This window comes from Dendrobates tinctorius, unplaced genomic scaffold, assembly GCF_039654945.1.
Source record: "Dendrobates tinctorius isolate UK_male_01 unplaced genomic scaffold, ASM3965494v1 ptg000020l, whole genome shotgun sequence".
NCBI lineage: Eukaryota > Metazoa > Chordata > Amphibia > Anura > Dendrobatidae > Dendrobates > Dendrobates tinctorius.
In genome coordinates this window covers 6744953-6762565 of record NW_027361688.1, presented here as the reverse complement: position 1 = coordinate 6762565, position 17613 = coordinate 6744953, and the positions used below count along the sequence as shown (strand labels likewise).

Genomic DNA, 17613 nt, shown 5'->3' with positions numbered 1-17613 from the left:
CGTGGACTGCTTCGGATCGTGGGTGAGTATTTTTGTGGTTTGTTATGTTAATATTTATTCCGGAAAAGACAATGGCTTCGGGGAACAATGTGACAAGTATTGGTAAGTATGTTACTCTATGTTATATGTACTGTATGTCTATGTATGTATTGTATGAATGTATTGTATGTATGTAGTATATATGTGGTATGTATGTAGCATGTGGTATGTATGTAGTATGTATGTAGTATATATGTGGTATGTATGTAGCATGCATGTAGTATATATGTAGTATGTATGTAGCATGCATGTAGTATGTATGTAGCATGTATGTAGAATGTATGTGGTATGTATGTAGCATGTAGTATGTATGTAGCATGCATGTAGTATATATGTAGTATGTATGTAGCATGTAGTATGTATGTAGTATGTATGTGGTATGTATGTAGCATGTAGTATGTATGTAGCATGCATGTAGTATGTATGTAGCATGCATGTAGTATGTATGTAGTATGTATGTAGTATGTATGTAGCATGCAGTATGTATGTAGCATGTATGTAGTATGTATGTAGTATATATGTAGTATGTATGTAGCATGTAGTATGTATGTAGCATGCATGTAGTATGTATGTAGCATGCATGTAGTATGTATGTAGTATGTATGTAGTATATATGTAGTATGTATGTAGCATGCATGTAGTATGTATGTAGTATGTATGTAGTATGTATGTAGCATGCAGTATGTATGTAGCATGTATGTAGTATGTATGTAGTATATATGTAGTATGCATGTAGCATGTAGTATGTATGTAGCATGCATGTAGTATGTATGTAGTATTTTTTTTTTTTTTTTTTTTAACATTTAACACATTAGCCGGATGATGGGACTACTACTGTCCCATCATTGGCTAATGTGTCAATCACTGTCATGGTAGCAGGCATCGCCCGATGGGACTTGTAGTCCCATCGGACGATGCTTGCACAGACCCCCGGACATCAGCACAGCCCCCCGGAGCCTGCACAGCCCCCCGGCAGGCCGGCACAGCCCCCCGGCAGGCCGGCACAGCCCACCGGAGCCTGCACAGACCACCGGCAGGCCGGCACAGCCCCCCGGCAGGCCGGTACAGACCCCAGGCAGTCCACACAGCCCCCCGGCAGGCCGGCACAGCCCCCCGGCAGGCCGGCAGAGACCCCCGGAAGGCCCGAAATGACGGCGCATCATGATGCGCACACACCGCGCATCATGATGACGTCAGTCTGTCAATCAACTTTGAACTTCCGATTCCGATGCCGAATTCCGATATTGAAAAAATATCGGAAGTCGGTATCGGAATTCCGATACAGCAAGTATCGGCCGATACCCGATACTTGCGGTATCGGAATGCTCAACACTAGTCCTGAGTGCCGGCGGCAGTGCTGGGTATTGATGCGATAAACTCGTGCGACCTTAAAGTGAGAGATGAATATACAATTCTTGCAAAAATAAAAAGTGACAGAATTGCTGGTCTTTCATTTAAGGACACATTACCCCCAATAAAAAAATAATAAAAATCAACACAGTATATGTGCAGCAAAATTGTGTATTTAATACATACAATGTTCTTACTAAACCAAACCTTAATATGACAATATTGATTGGAGAATTAAGGAGTTATTGCATATGGAAGTGTGGCGCCCTCAGGAGTATGGTCGCCACAATGGCATTTGCCTTCCTCCTAGGGAGGGTGATGTCGTGCTTGGAAGCAATGAAGGGTCTCTCTAGCAGTTAATCATTACATGCAACACAGTTCCACTCCAGGCCAGCAGAGGGAGCTCTGAACCAACACTAGGGGAAGAGCTAGTCTCTGGGGGCCAGGAGGGAAATTAGTCAGTTAGTGTGAGGAGGGCAACGTGTGTAGATGTGGAGAGAGAAGCTGGAGGTTGAGCGGAGAATAGAGAGCTCACTCCTAGTGATAGCGCATGATCTGGAGCCTGGTCTCCAAGGTTGTATGGATACTGACGTTCCTGCAACAGAAACCAGAGGAATAGGAAGCTGTAAATGCTCTATTCCCACCTAAGACTCGGAGGCACAACAGCGACGGGTGAGCCAAGAGAAGAGATAGAAGACTACAGCTGTCTGCCATACGAGGTAGATCTAAAAGGAAACAAGGAGGAACTTCAGTGTAACACAATACTGCATGTCCCTCAAGTAAGCGCTAGGAAGGAGACTACACAACCCATCTGCATAGAGAGAGTCCTGATTTGATTCCAGGCTAACCAGCTCCTGTACCATCCGTAATCGGGACCCTGGACTGCATTTACTAAGCAAAGTAAAGGTAAAGAAACTGCACCCTGTTGTGTCCTTGCCTCCTTCCTGCAACATCTTCAGCACTGCTACATCTCTGTGCCAAACACTGCACCCTCTTCCCAGACACCTATCCTCACTGCTCTGGGACTGTAGCCCTGCCTGTGGAGGGCTACAACATCATTGCTGCACCACACCATCTGTCCCAGAGGATCTGTTTGCAGCATCAGCTTAAGGGTGTGTGCACACGCTGCGGATTCTGCTGTGGTTCCGCAGCAGTTTTTGCTGCGGTGTACAGTACCATTATTCCCTATGGGAATACAAAACCGCAGTGCAGACGGTGCGGATTTTTCCGCGCTTTTTTTTTGCGGTTTTGAAACCATGTCAATTCTTTCTGCGGATTCCGCTGCGGTTTGCTATCTCCTCCATTGAGGAGAAGCAAAACCGCAGATAAAACCGCAGGTCTTTTGACGTGCAGATTTACCTGCGGATTTTACAAAATCCGCGCGGCCAAATCCGCACCCCAATCCGCAGCGTGTGCACGTAGCCTAACACCTTCCTTGCTGAACACCACAGGTGGTGTCACGAATCACTCAAACTTTATCCCATCTCAACTCCCTTTTTTACATGGGCGCCCAGGGCCACGGACCGGGTCACCGCTGCTGTGACACCTCCCTCTGAGAGACCGGCCCGGTACCGAGCACCCCACAGCCCTGGGAGGGTGACCCAGAAGGAAGAAAAAAGTTCCATTTTAAATGGTTAATTTAAGTGAACGGGTGTAACTCCAACTTGATCTTTGTTTAGCCTTCAGTTTCGTTTCTTCCTTCTTCCGTCAGCCATGGCGTCTGCTGATCTGAGAGACGAGCTGCTCTGCTCCATCTGTTTATCTGTTTTTAATGATCCTGTAATGCTGAGATGTGGACACAACTTCTGCCGGGTCTGTATTGGTCGTGTGCTGGATACACAGGACGGGTCTGGAGTTTATTCCTGTCCTGATTGCAGAGAAGAGTTTCAGGAGCGGCCGGCACTGATGAGGAACTTGTATCTTCATAATGTCGCAGAACGTTTCCTGATTACTCAGCAAGAACAAGAGGAGATCACCGGGATCTGCTGCACTTACTGTGTGGACTCTCCGGTACCCGCTGTTAGATCCTGTCTACACTGTGAGGCTTCTCTGTGTGATAAACACCTGAAAGTTCACAGCAAATCACCAGAACACGTCTTATCTGATCCCAGCACTTCTCTGGAGAAAAGGAAATGTTCTGTCCATAAGAAGATCCTGGAATATTACTGCACGGAGGACGCTGCTTGTATCTGTGTGTCCTGCAGTTTGGCCGGAGAACATCGAGGACATTGGGTGGAGATGCTGGATGAGGCCTCTGAGAAGAAGAAGAATAAACTGAGAGATGTTCTCCAGAAACTGACAACAAAGAGAGAGGAGACTGAGGAAAGAGTCCGGAGTCTGGAGGAACAATGGAGAAAAGCTCAAGAGAAAGCAGCTGGAGAAGCCGAGAGAGTCACTGCCCTGTGTACAGACATCAGGAGACGGGTGGACGACCTGGAGAAGAAGGTCCTGAGTGAGATCTCCAGGAAGGAATCGGAAGAGTCACTGTCACTGTCTGCTCTGATCCATCAGCTGGAAATAAAGAAGGACGAGCTGTCCAGGAAGATGAGACACATTGAGGAGCTGTGTAACATGACGGATCCACTGACTGTCCTACAGGAACCAGACACCGGTGACTTGTGTGATCCTGAGGAGGAGGGAGGTGATGAGGACACAGGAGGACATGATAAACAGCCCCATGATGGAGATCTAGCTTGGATTAAAGGGACTTTTCATGCAGAACTATCTAATATCATGTCAGACCTACACACTAGCTTGTATAGACAACCAAAACAAATTAAAGACTTTGATAATGAACAAAATCCACCCAGCTACTCAGAAGGTTTTCCTGTTTTAACATCAAAAAATGGAGACAATCAGGGAAAGATCAGGATTGCTGGAACTATGGGGATCTATGTGGAGGATCCTGCAGACATATTACTGGATGTAAATACAGCTGCTAATAATCTCCATATATCAGATGACCTGAAAATGGCAACCTGGACACAAACAGATGAAGAACGTCCAGAAACCGCAGAGAGATTTCAGGACTATAACCAGGTGATGAGTAGCAGAGGATTCTCCTCGGGGCAACATTACTGGGATGTGGAGGGCAGTGAGGTGGCGGAGTGGATGGTGGGGATGTGTTATCCCAGTATAGACAGGAGAGAAGATCAGTCTCTTGTTGGATATAATAAAAAATCCTGGTGTCTGCAAAAAGAAAATAACTATTCAGTGCTACATGACAGTAAGGAAATCCGAATACCAGATGAAATCTCCAGTGATAGAGTCAGGATATGTCTGGATTATGAGGCCGGGCAGTTGTCCTTTTATGAGCTGTGTGAGCCCATCAGACACTTACACACCTTCACTGCCACCTTCACCGAGCCCCTTCATGCTGTAGTATGTGTGGGTAATGGCTCTCTAAACATATTGGGCGAGCATCAACCTTGATAAACCATCATAATGTAGTAAATCTGGCCAGAGAAGGGTGACTAAAGCTAGAATCTGACTGCTAGAGCTACAGGTCAACTTTCCTCCATGGTAGCAGTCCCTTTGACTATACTGCTAAGGTTCATCATCTAACGCAAAGAATAAAGTGATTATATTGTACAGTTTTAGACTGGAGACAATAATGGATTCTGCTCATTTGTAATGTTTTGTCTCTGCATGTTTAAACATCTTTGATAATACACCTTTTTAAGAAAAAAAGGTGCGCCAAAATTTTGCGACTTTTCAAAGCAATTTATGCCATATTTCTAACACAATTGCTTTGATGAATCAACCCCCATGGGCTTTACAGTGTCTGACCAGCAGAATCATTTCATAGCTAACATCAGTCTATGTAGAGGTGTCGCTCAAATTCTTGTGAGCATTTACTGCTTTTATATGTCTCATTTGGTCGATGTGCATTCAATTTTGACATATGAGAAAAATAATTTATTTTCCAAATTTCTAAATAAAATTTGTAATAAATAATAAATAAAAAATAATTGATTGTACAATTTGTACAGAGATATATGTTTGACATTTTTTGGAGAAAAATATATGTATATACTGTTGGAATGGGGAGTGTCTATATTTGTGTTCAAGCTTTATTATATATAAATGACTGCAATCTATTTTATTTATCTTTATATAGTGCCACTATATTTTCCAGCACTTTAGAAATTTGAGTGTGTTTATGCATTTATAGATAGGATTAATGCTCATTAAAAGATAAAAAGAACAAAAAAGTGGCTAAAAAAAAAAATAAAAAAATTGGTATATCTAGGCTAGATTTACACATTTGTTTGTTGAGGTCCCTGATGCCACGGACCGCCTGCGACTCTTCTGACCTGAACTCAGTAGCTAATGGTCCGCTCATCATTGGGCATAATTGCAAAGCATCAGACGGATGTCAGATTGGCTTTATACGGCAAATCTTCTTGAAAGTTGTCATGTCTGATATTGGAAACATTCAGCTCTTGCATTTGGGGAAATAAGGTTAATTTTCCTTTTTCTATTAAATATTTTTGTTATGATAACCCAATTAGATGAAATCTACCTTATCTTTATAATTTTTTATTCTTTTTCGGGGTCACCTTTATCTTTATCTACATAACAGCTGAATATTTTGGGTTGCTAATTTATGCAATACAAATTAGAAAAGAGAAAATTTGCTCTTCCCATGGAATTCAAACAAGTTACAATTAACTTTGCAGAAGATTGCATCAACTACAATAGGATCATACGACTTTAAGTGGGCTTCCCCATGACATCTTTAAATTATTAGATTATATAATACAGCTCAGTCAATTAAGAATGACTATAATAGCCTGTATAAAAGCAGGAGCAGGGAATGCAGCAGCCATTATGTGGTAAATCTGAATAGTGAGAGGATGTTTCAGCTCATGCCTTAGTCATACAGATATTGAAAAGATCAAGACTTTAACCTCAATGACATATGTGCCCCTCACAAAAAAAAATATTCTACATATATAAAGTTATCAATACCACTATACCATGACCAAATATTACCTCCATACTGGTATTGAACCAAATGTAGTAAACAAAGACTAGGTCCCCTATTCATGAAGGTGTTTGTGAAAGATTTCTGGCATAAAATACCGTCAAATGTCGTAAATTGGTCCGCCTTCACACAAGTCAATAACTTTAGTTATTCACTTTAGTTTAATTCACTCCCCCTTTTGCCTCATTAAAAATAAAACAATTACCGTAAATAAAAAGTCCGATCTATCAAAAGAAAATGAATCCGATTGGTTAACGGTGTAAAAAAGAGTAAAATCAAAATGCCAGAACTACGGCACATTTTTTGTCTTCTTGTAGCATTGTAACAAAATGCAATAAAAGGCGATCAAAACATCGTATCTACCTCAAAATGGTATCCATAAAAACCTCAGCTGAGAGCGCAAAAATAAGCACTCACCCAGCTCCACATGCCGAAAAATGAAAAATTTCCGATTTCTTTTTTCACCAATTAAATAAAAAAAAAAACTATACGTTTGGTATCTGTGTACCCATACTGAGTTGGAGAATCATAATACCAGGTCAGTTTTACCATTTAGTGAACATGATAAATAAAATAACCCTCCAAAAAATTGTGAAATTGCACTTTTTTTGCGTTTTCAACGCACTTGTATTTTCTTCCTGCTTTCTAGTGCATACAGTCTAGATCACGTGAAGTCATTATTTCCCTCTACTCCTCTTTGGTCAGACCTCATCTGGAATATTGTGTCCAGTTTTGGGCACCACATTTTAAAAAAGACATCAACAAACTGGAGCAAGTTCAGAAAAGAGCGACCAGAATGGTGACCGGTCTGCAAACCCTGTCTTATGAGGAAAGGTTGCAGGATTTGGGAATGTTTAGTTTGCAAAAGAGAAGACTGAGAGGAGACTTAATAGCTGTCTACAAATATCTAAAGGGCTGTCACATTGTAGAAGGATCAACTTTATTCTCATTTGCACAAAGAAAGACTAGAAGCAATGGGATGAAACTGAATGGGAGGAGACACAGATTAGATATTAGAAAAAACTTTTTGACAGTTAGAGTGATCAATGAGTGGAACAGGCTGCCACGAGAAGTGGTGAGTTCTCCTTCAATGGAAGTCTTCAAACAGAGGCTGGACAGACATCTGACTGGGATGATTTAGTGAATCCTGCTTTGAGCAGGGGGTTGGACCAGATGACCCAGGAGGTCCCTTCCAACTCTACGATTCTATGATTCTAGTGCATCGTGTGATAAAATGAATGGTGTCATTCAAAAGTACAACTCATCCCACCAAAAATAAGCCATCATATGGCTATGGGGACAGAAAAATAAAGTTATGACTCTTAGAAGAAGGGGATTAAAAAACGGAAAGAAAAAAAAAATCGCCATGTCATGACGAAGACAATCGCTCTGCTCGTGACTGCAGAAGGAACATGTGCAATGCCAGGGGAAGTGTATATGGCTGCCACCTAAAAATCTGGCAAGTTAATAAACAAATGATTATAACAACCTGTAATTAACATATTGTGTGGAAATATGAAGATACCCCCGGAGCATGACTTTATGAGGGGGCGCGGGGTTATGAAGAGATGTCTTTAGTTCTACCTCACCACAAGAATTGGAGGAAACATGTCTGCAGTGTCAGGGACTATAACACTGGGGTCATCACCTCACATCCCAAGTGCTGTGACCACATTCACCTCAGACATCTTGTACTAGTGTAGTATCCGCTCCATCATCAAATCAATCAATATATTACCTCAGGAATTCATGTCACCGCTATGTCTCCTGATGTATCTGCTACCTCTTCCCTCACACACGGCTGATGCTGTTTCCATGCAGCCTCATGGCGGATGTGGCTCATATCTCAGATTACTGAGGTATTATACAGCTTCTTCATGAGTCCTGGTGAGCTGATAACTAAATGACAAGGAACAAGGGCTGTGTGTGGATACCTGCCATTACTGAGGAATGATAAGGGCCAGATACAGGTTTCTGCCATTACTGACTGAGGTCGAGGGCTGTGTACAGGTTTCTGCTATGACTGGGAGAGAACAACGGCCCTGTACAGGTCTGCTGTTAGTGAGGGAGGAAAAAGGCCGTGTACAAGCTTCTGCCCTTACTGAGGGAGGACAAGGGTCATGTACAAGTTTCTGCTCTTACTGAGGGAGGACAAGGGCCGTGTACAGGTTTCTGCCATTACTGAGGGAGGACAAGGGTCATGTACAAGTTTCTGCTCTTACTGAGGGAGGACAAGGGCCGTGTACAGGTTTCTGCCATTACTGAGGGAGGACAAGGGTCATGTACAAGTTTCTGCTCTTACTGAGGGAGGACAAGGGCCGTGTACAGGTTTCTGCCATTACTGAGGGAGGACAAGGGTCATGTACAAGTTTCTGCTCTTACTGAGGGAGGATAAGGGCCGTGTACAAGTTTCTGCTCTTACTGAGGGAGGACAAGGGCCGTGTACAGGTTTCTGCCATTACTGAGGGAGGATAAGGGTCATGTACAAGTTTCTGCTCTTACTGAGGGAGGACAAGGGCCGTGTACAGGTTTCTGCCATTACTGAGGGAGGATAAGGGTCATGTACAAGTTTCTGCTCTTACTGAGGGAGGACAAGGGCCGTGTACAGTTTTCTGCCATTACTGAGTGATGACAAGGACCATGTCCAGGTTTCTGTTTTGACTGATGGAGGAAAAAGGTCATGTATAGGTTACTGGCTGCCCTAACCAGGGAAGGACAAGGGCCACTTACAGGTTATTACCTGCCCTTACTGGGGAAGGACAAGGGCGATATTCAGGTTACTACTTACCCTTACTGAGGGAGGACAAGGGCTGCGTACAGATTACTACCTGTCATTACTGAGGGAAGACTAGGGCTGTGTACAGGTTACTACCCGCTCTTACTGAGGAAGGAGAACGGCCAAATACAGGTTACTACCTGCCCTTACTGAGGGAGGAGAAGGGCTGTGTACAGGTTACTGCCTAATCAAAAAAATGTCCACAGGACCAGGGAAGAAATATCAAAAGTGCAATCATATAATCCCTTTTAAAAACATGAAACTTTAATAAATTGAGGTAAAAAACACCCCCTAGTGCAATAACACAATTACAAACTCTATACATAAATAACCTACGATAGCCCTACACTAGCCTGCTATCCCTTCCTGACAGTGGAGGTTGGCACCCTAAAAGATCCAATTATTTGGCACCCCCACTCCGCGGCGGCTGTCTCAGACTTGCCCTAAATGACCCTTATAAACTACAGGTGGGAAAACAATAAGTAAATAAAAGAGATGAAAAAGATGGTGCTTAATATAATACACAGGCTATTAATGTCCAATATATAAAAGACAGGCTATTACATGTAAACATAGAGAAACCTCTTGTATGACCAATAGATAGTAGCAAGTCTTGTCTTTTTGGGTAGTAATAGACCACAAAAAATATACAGTAGATTCCATAAGCTACCAGTAGATAGTGGCAATCTTGTCTTTTTGGTTATTAATAGACTACAGAAAACATAGATTCCAAATGCATTATCAGATAGAGCCAAAAGCAATCTCTCTGCAGTAAATCAGACAAGCACAGACAAGAGGTAAAATATAGCGTGGTTCAATAAAGGAACATTGCACACAGGTTACTACCTGCCATTACTGAGGGAGAACTAGGGCTATGTACAAGTTTCTGCCCATACTAAGGTAGGGCAAGGACCATGTACAGGTTACTGGCTGCTGTTACTGAGAAAGGACATTTGTGTGATGATATCTGCCGTTACTAAGTTTTAGGTGTTCTAATGACCTCATATCACCAGTCTCAAAGGCTATTATGTTGAGCTATAAGTTTTATTTCTGTTTTAGACGCAATGACAACCAGAAATTGCTTTGGCGACCATATGGGCAATGCAATGAAGAGGCCTTCATGAGGGAATGTCATGCTACTCCCACTCCCAGAATAGTGATGTGGAGAGGCATGTATGGTAGTTGGACTCCTCTAATTTTCATTCCAAGTATACTAACCACTCTATGTTACATTGATTTGTTCATAGATCCAATGGTATGGCCATTTCTCCAAGTGACTCAAGAGGTGGCTCGCACTACTGTGAGTATCTGGCGTGGCATAAATGTTCTACCATAGCCTGCAGTATCTCTAGGCTTGTTTCTCATCGAACACATCTGGGACATGATTGGTTGGCAATTACATAGGGATCTGCCAGCAGCACATCTTGATGATTTACATGATCAACTGCATTCCGCATGGCAAATCAATGTTCAAACAAGATATGGACATCAACAAATTTACACTATGTACTGTGCGTAAAGCAATTACATTTTAAGTTAATTGATATGAATTTATGATAAAAATGCTGTTATTAGGCAGATCTATCACATTCACTAAACTGTTTTTTTTTCTCCGATTCCTCTTTTTTGCATTTTTCCTCATATCCTGTCCCATTGCTAGCAGCTTCCCTCACACTCAATGACAATTTATATATAATCTGGTAACTGGTTTGTGCAAATTTACGTGCACTACCTTAATTATTTTTAAAAGGTGGTTGAAACATGGAAATCACTTTCTACCGTTAGGGTCTGATTTACTCATAGATTATAAGCTTGTTTTCTTGTTCAAATTAGTAAATTTATTCTTCCATAATATCTGATATTGTTTGTACACGTATCCTCTGAATTTTAAAGTATGCAGAATATGTTAGCTCTACTTATCTAAGACTGTTGTTGTTCATTATTATAATTCTGACAAGTTTCCATTAACAGGTTAATGGATCAACTGATCTTGGGCTGCTCACTCAGCTCTGCCCTATGGAGACAGTATAAAACTTGACCCTTTGTTACTGGGTGTGAGAGAATTGTAGGTTAATTTTTCACTTCCCGTGTAAGTCATGGCCTCTGCTGATCCAAGAGACGAGCTTCTCTGCTCCATCTGTCTGAGCACTTATACAGATCCTGTAATGCTGAGATGTGGACACAACTTCTGCCGGGTCTGTATTGATCGTGTGCTGGATACACAGGACGGGTCTGGAGTTTATTCCTGTCCTGAATGCAGAGAAGAGTTTCTAGAGCGGCCGGCACTGATAAGGAACATAACTCTGTGTAAAATAATCGAGAATTTCCTGTTTACTCCACCAACACAGACGGAAACTGGGATCTGCTGCACTTACTGTGTGGACTCTCCGGTACCTGCTGTTAGATCCTGTCTACACTGTGAGGCTTCTCTGTGTGATAAACACCTGAGAGCTCACAGCAAATCAGCAGAACACGTCTTATCTGATCCCAGCACTTCTCTGGAGAAAAAGAAATGTTCCATTCATAGGCAACTTTTAAAATATTATTGCCTTAAGGATGACATCTGTCTCTGTGTGTCCTGCAGTTTGGCCAGAGAACATCGGGGACACCGGTTGGGGACCCTTGATGAGGCCTCTGAGAAAAAGAAGAAGAAACTGAGACATTTTCTCCAGAAAATGACCACAAAAAGAGAGGAGAATGATAAAAGAGTCCGGAGTCTGGAGGAACGCAGAAGAAAAGCTCGAGAAAAAGCAGCTGGAGAAGCCGAGAGAGTCACTGCCCTGTGTACAGACATCAGGAGACGGGTGGACGACCTGGAGAAGAAGGTCCTGAGTGAGATCTCCAGGCAGGAAAAAGAAGAGTCACTGTCACTGTCTGCTCTGATCTATCAGCTGGAAATAAAGAAGGACGAGCTGTCCAGGAAGATGAGACACATTGAGGAGCTGTGTAACATGACGGATCCACTGACTGTCCTACAGGATCCAGACACCGGTGACTTGTGTGATCCTGAGGAGGAGGGAGATGATGAGGACACAGGGGGACATGATAAACAGCCCCATGATGGAGGTGACCTGGATGTGGCTGTGATCTCACACACATTACACACATTATGTGACGTAATATCAGGTGTAAGGAGCGGGATCTATGTGGAGGGTCCTGCAGACATATTACTGGACGTAAATACTGCTTCTGATAATATCCAGATATCAGATGATCTGAAAACTGCGACCTGGACAGGAGAGAAGCAGAATTATCCCGAAACAGCAGAGAGATTCCAGGACTATCAGGTTATAAGCAAGATGGGATATAATATAGGGCGACATTATTGGGATGTGGAAATTGGTAGAACAGGAGAGTGGAGGGTGGGGATGTGTTATCCCAGTATAGACCGATGGGGAGATCAGTCATACTTGGGAAATGATTATAAATCCTGGAGTTTGAGTAGGTATTATGATAAATATTTAGTGATGCATAATAGGAGAGGGATCCGGTTGCCTGACAAGATCTCCAGTGACAGAGTCAGGATCTGTCTGGATTATGAGGCCGGGCAGTTGTCCTTTCATGAGCTGTGTGACCCCATCAGACACTTACACACCTTCACTGCCACCTTCACCGAGCCGCTTCATGCTGTACTATATATATGGGGCTGTTCAATACAGATATTGGGGGGAAGCAGCAGCAGGAAGAAACCATTTTAATATAAGAAATTCGACCATAGACTGCTGACTGAAACCAAGCATTTGATTGTTGAATTACATGACCAATGAGGTATTTAGAAGGTGGGATAAAGATAATTCCTATGTGTCAGTTGTCCCAATGACTAGATCACTTGGGTGCATGATCCGCTGTGCGAGTACCTGATGATTACTCTTCGAGTGCCGTTGAATACGCGGGATACTGGTAATGTGTAATTCCTGTGTCTCCAGGTGGATATTCCTAAATGTGTATTTTTGTAGAGATCTGATGTGCCAATCATGATCAATACAACATATATTGTTATCTGTCAGTATGTTCATATACTGCTATATACCATGCCACACTGTATACTAATGCAGACAACATATATATCATGTATGTAACTACTATTAGTTGTGCTTTGTTGGAATATTGATTGTATAATGGTTATTCTGAGATTTTAGTCAAATGTCTTTCACAATGCAAATAATTTACTGGAATATAAATCCCAGCATGATTTTTGTATTGTTATATTATCTCAATTAAATGTGAAGCTTAAAGAAAGAGGCTCCGACACTTACTACATTGAAATGGACATGACTTTGGGAAGGAAGAATCTTTACATAGTTGTTGGCATTTTACGTAGAATCCCAGAGTTTCATAATTTTGTCCGACACACAACTCCTTTTCCAGCTTCTCAACCTACAATATCAATGATTCCTATCACTAGTAGGACTAACAGGAGGACAAGGTCAAGGTAAATTTTACAGTGGGGCATCTTGTTCTACTTCAAAAAGAGCACTTGATGTTCACTAGTAAGAAGTAAACTGGACTTTTATGGATGGCCATGCAGTAGGGCAACGAATGCAATTTTTTTGCACGTGACCACACACCTCTTTTCAAACTGCACCACTTCCACACCTTGTCCTTGTCCTAGCATCACGGTTTCGCCCGTGGCTATGGCGGGCACATGTCCCGGAAAAGATGTGGGCTCACAGCCGGAGCCCACATCAAAGGGAGGGATACTAACATCAGCGTTCTATTACGCCCGATGTCAGTAAGGGGTTAAAGGAGTTAGGAGAAGGGAACTCAAATAACATGTCCTTGATTTAGCCAGAGAGTCCAAAACTAATGGTGGAGGGCCTGGTCATTCAATTGTGAGTCGGTGGCCAAGTGCTGAAACTCAGGACAGTATTTCTTAGCACTATGATGCCCCTAACAGGACTGTTGATTTACTTTCTGCATAAACTAATCAGTCAGAGTCATCATATTGAAGCCCTAAGGCCTCAAGAAACATGTTGACTATAGCCCCCGTTACACACTGCGATATCGCTAGCAATATCGCTGTAAAGTCACTGATTTTGTGACGTTACAGCGATATTGCTAGCGATATCGCTGCATGTGATACTTACCTCCGACTGGCTCCCCCGCTGGTTATCGCTGATCGCTGAAGCTCCTGGATCATTTCTCGTCGTCCACTTCCTGCGGCGCTTCCTGCTGTGACGACGAGCGACGCGTGGAGCCGGGCGGGAGGACGCAGGATCGCCGCGTCTGACAGGTAAGTAGCGATCCCCGTCCCCTGCGATGTCGCTGGTGAGATCTGCCTGAGTGGCAGCTCACTAGCGACCACCCAGCGATTCACCAGCGATCCTGAGTCGCTAGGTGTAACGGTACCCTATGGTCACTTGAAAATCTGTCAAGCAGTTTAATCTTGGGTTCAGAGAAGGTAATTGCTGCAGGGACTTTAGCTTGAGCGGTTCCATGATACTAAAAACACTCTACAAGATCCTGGACTAAATGGGTCAGGTCTTACATCTGATCCATCACAGTTTAGCAGGGATCCATATATGGGTCAGCTATACTATACCAGGGGCACTATGTGTAGTTGCCTGGCAGTTAGTGATGGACGAGTAGCATTGTTGCTGGGGTCTCCCCGAGCACAGGGCTGCCACTAGGAATTTCAGGGCCTCATACTGGCAAAATTTTCGGGGCCCCCTTGAGACTCCACGCAGGCTCCACCCCTCAAACTGTCCACCGTCCCACCGCTCTCTCTTGGAAAAACTCCACTTCTCACCTATCACACAGTTCCCATCACCAGATCACACATATAGCCCGCAGCTTTTGCTTTGGACAAAAGATTTTTTTAAGCCGCCACCATAACAGGGTAGACACTTTTGGCCGGGCTCTACTCAACTGTAACCTATTAAATATTTGTTAAAATATGTAATACACTTTAGGTATATTTTTATTTATTTTTCAATTTTTAAAATGACCAATAATATCACATACAAGGAACAAATACTGCTACACCATGTTCTGACCACATATTACCACTAGAGTTGAGCGACTTTTGCTTTTTTAGGGTCGCGTTTCGTTTCATGAAACCCGACTTTACCAAAAGTCGGGTCGAGCAAGATCGTCCGATTATAGGGAAAAGTCGGGGTCGTCCCGAAACACGAAACCCAATGTAAGTCAATGGGGAATAAAAGTCGGCAGTGAGAGGAGGACAGGAAACACACCTACAGTGCCCATTTGAATGCCAAAAGCATCAATTCTTCTTACTTAAGCTTGTCAACCTTAATTAACTTCATAATACAAGTTACGCACTGAAAAATGGGGGTTATTTGGCTAAATTTGTGGGGGGGGAGGGCTGGCTGCAAGTTTTCATGTGCCCTGGGCGAAAGAGCGCCCCTTTAACACATACCACAACTCATCATGCTCCGATACGGCAGAGAAATAGCGGTATAGTACAATGAAAAATACCTCACTTTTTACATCTCATGACGAGGCCCATCTATTTCTCCATACAAAATCATTGGTCCCATATAATGTTTGAAACAGTGTATGATGAGCTCCACATAATGCTACAGTATATGTTGGTCCCCATGGATGAAGCTCCACTGTCTTATGGGCCCAAATAATGCTCCAAACATAATGGGCCCCATTTCTACTGCTCTAGTGTATAATGGGCCCTGTAAATGCTGCTCCAGTGTCTGATGTCCACCTTTGGAATGTTCCAGTGTATGGTGGGCCCCATCTATCATTCTCCAGAGTATAGTGCTCCCCAAAAATTGCTGTCCCAACATAGAAAACAATCAAATAAGTCTCCTCGCTAGGGAATCCCTGTACTTGTCTGGACAGGTGCTGTAGCTTGCTTAACAGCTCGCCAGCCGTTCTCACGCCCAGTATGGATTGCACGTGATTGCACAAAGGTTAGAAAGGGTACCGTATCCCTGGATAACATGTATGGATAGCGTACACATTCAAAATATATGTCTATACAGCATGAGGCAGGCTCAGACGGTGTTAGGCCCAGTATGGATTGCACGTCATTGCACAAAGGTTAGAAGGGGTACCGTATCCCCGGATAACATGTATGGATAGCGTACACATTCAAAATATATGTCTATACAGCATGAGGCAGGCTCAGACGGTGTTAGGCCCAGTATGGATTGCACGTCATTGCACAAAGGTTAGAAGGGGTACCGTATCCCCGGATAACATGTATGGATAGCGTACACATTCAAAATATATGTCTATACAGCATGAGGCAGGCTCAGACGGTGTTAGGCCCAGTATGGATTGCACGTCATTGCACAAAGGTTAGAAGGGGTACCGTATCCCCGGATAACATGTATGGATAGCGTACACATTCAAAATATATGTCTATACAGCATGAGGCAGGCTCAGACGGTGTTAGGCCCAGTATGGATTGCACGTCATTGCACAAAGGTTAGAAGGGGTACCGTATCCCCGGATAACATGTATGGATAGCGTACACATTCAAAATATATGTCTATACAGCATGAGGCAGGCTCAGACGGTGTTAGGCCCAGTATGGATTGCACGTCATTGCACAAAGGTTAGAAGGGGTACCGTATCCCCGGATAACATGTATGGATAGCGTACACATTCAAAATATATGTCTATACAGCATGAGGCAGGCTCAGACGGTGTTAGGCCCAGTATGGATTGCACGTCATTGCACAAAGGTTAGAAGGGGTACCGTATCCCCGGATAACATGTATGGATAGCGTACACATTCAAAATATATGTCTATACAGCATGAGGCAGGCTCAGACGGTGTTAGGCCCAGTATGGATTGCACGTCATTGCACAAAGGTTAGAAGGGGTACCGTATCCCCGGATAACATGTATGGATAGCGTACACATTCAAAATATATGTCTATACAGCATGAGGCAGGCTCAGACGGTGTTAGGCCCAGTATGGATTGCACGTCATTGCACAAAGGTTAGAAGGGGTACCGTATCCCCGGATAACATGTATGGATAGCGTACACATTCAAAATATATGTCTATACAGCATGAGGCAGGCTCAGACGGTGTTAGGCCCAGTATGGATTGCACGTCATTGCACAAAGGTTAGAAGGGGTACCGTATCCCCGGATAACATGTATGGATAGCGTACACATTCAAAATATATGTCTATACAGCATGAGGCAGGCTCAGACGGTGTTAGGCCCAGTATGGATTGCACGTCATTGGACAAAGGTTAGAAGGGGTACCGTATCCCCGGATAACATGTATGGATAGCGTACACATTCAAAATATATGTCTATACAGCATGAGGCAGGCTCAGACGGTGTTAGGCCCAGTATGGATTGCACGTCATTGCACAAAGGTTAGAAGGGGTACCGTATCCCCGGATAACATGTATGGATAGCGTACACATTCAAAATATATGTCTATACAGCATGAGGCAGGCTCAGACGGTGTTAGGCCCAGTATGGATTGCACGTCATTGCACAAAGGTTAGAAGGGG

The 17613-nt window shown here is 43.3% G+C and overlaps 2 protein-coding genes and 1 long non-coding RNA gene across 3 annotated transcripts in view; 2 read left to right on the top strand and 1 right to left on the bottom strand.

Annotated features, from left to right (window-relative positions):
* Window positions 1-17613, bottom strand: part of LOC141083347 (uncharacterized) — a 128795-nt gene that overhangs the window by 14186 nt on the left and 96996 nt on the right. The gene's annotated exons all lie outside the window — the stretch shown is intronic.
* LOC141083344 (E3 ubiquitin/ISG15 ligase TRIM25-like) lies at window positions 3060-5378 on the top strand. The gene has a single exon (XM_073567556.1). It carries the CDS (start codon window positions 3103-3105, stop codon window positions 4819-4821), a length of 1719 nt encoding a protein of 572 aa, XP_073423657.1. The 5' UTR covers window positions 3060-3102; the 3' UTR covers window positions 4822-5378.
* LOC141083343 (E3 ubiquitin/ISG15 ligase TRIM25-like) lies at window positions 9355-13388 on the top strand. Its single transcript, XM_073567555.1, has one exon. The coding sequence runs from the start codon at window positions 11252-11254 to the stop codon at window positions 12851-12853; it is 1602 nt and encodes a 533-aa protein (XP_073423656.1). The 5' UTR covers window positions 9355-11251; the 3' UTR covers window positions 12854-13388.

Excerpts from the sequence above, each read along its gene's own strand:
- LOC141083344 (XM_073567556.1), top strand. The coding sequence starts at position 3,103 with ATGGCGTCTGCTGATCTGAGAGACGAGCTGCTCTGCTCCATCTGTTTA.
- LOC141083343 (XM_073567555.1), top strand. The coding sequence starts at position 11,252 with ATGGCCTCTGCTGATCCAAGAGACGAGCTTCTCTGCTCCATCTGTCTG.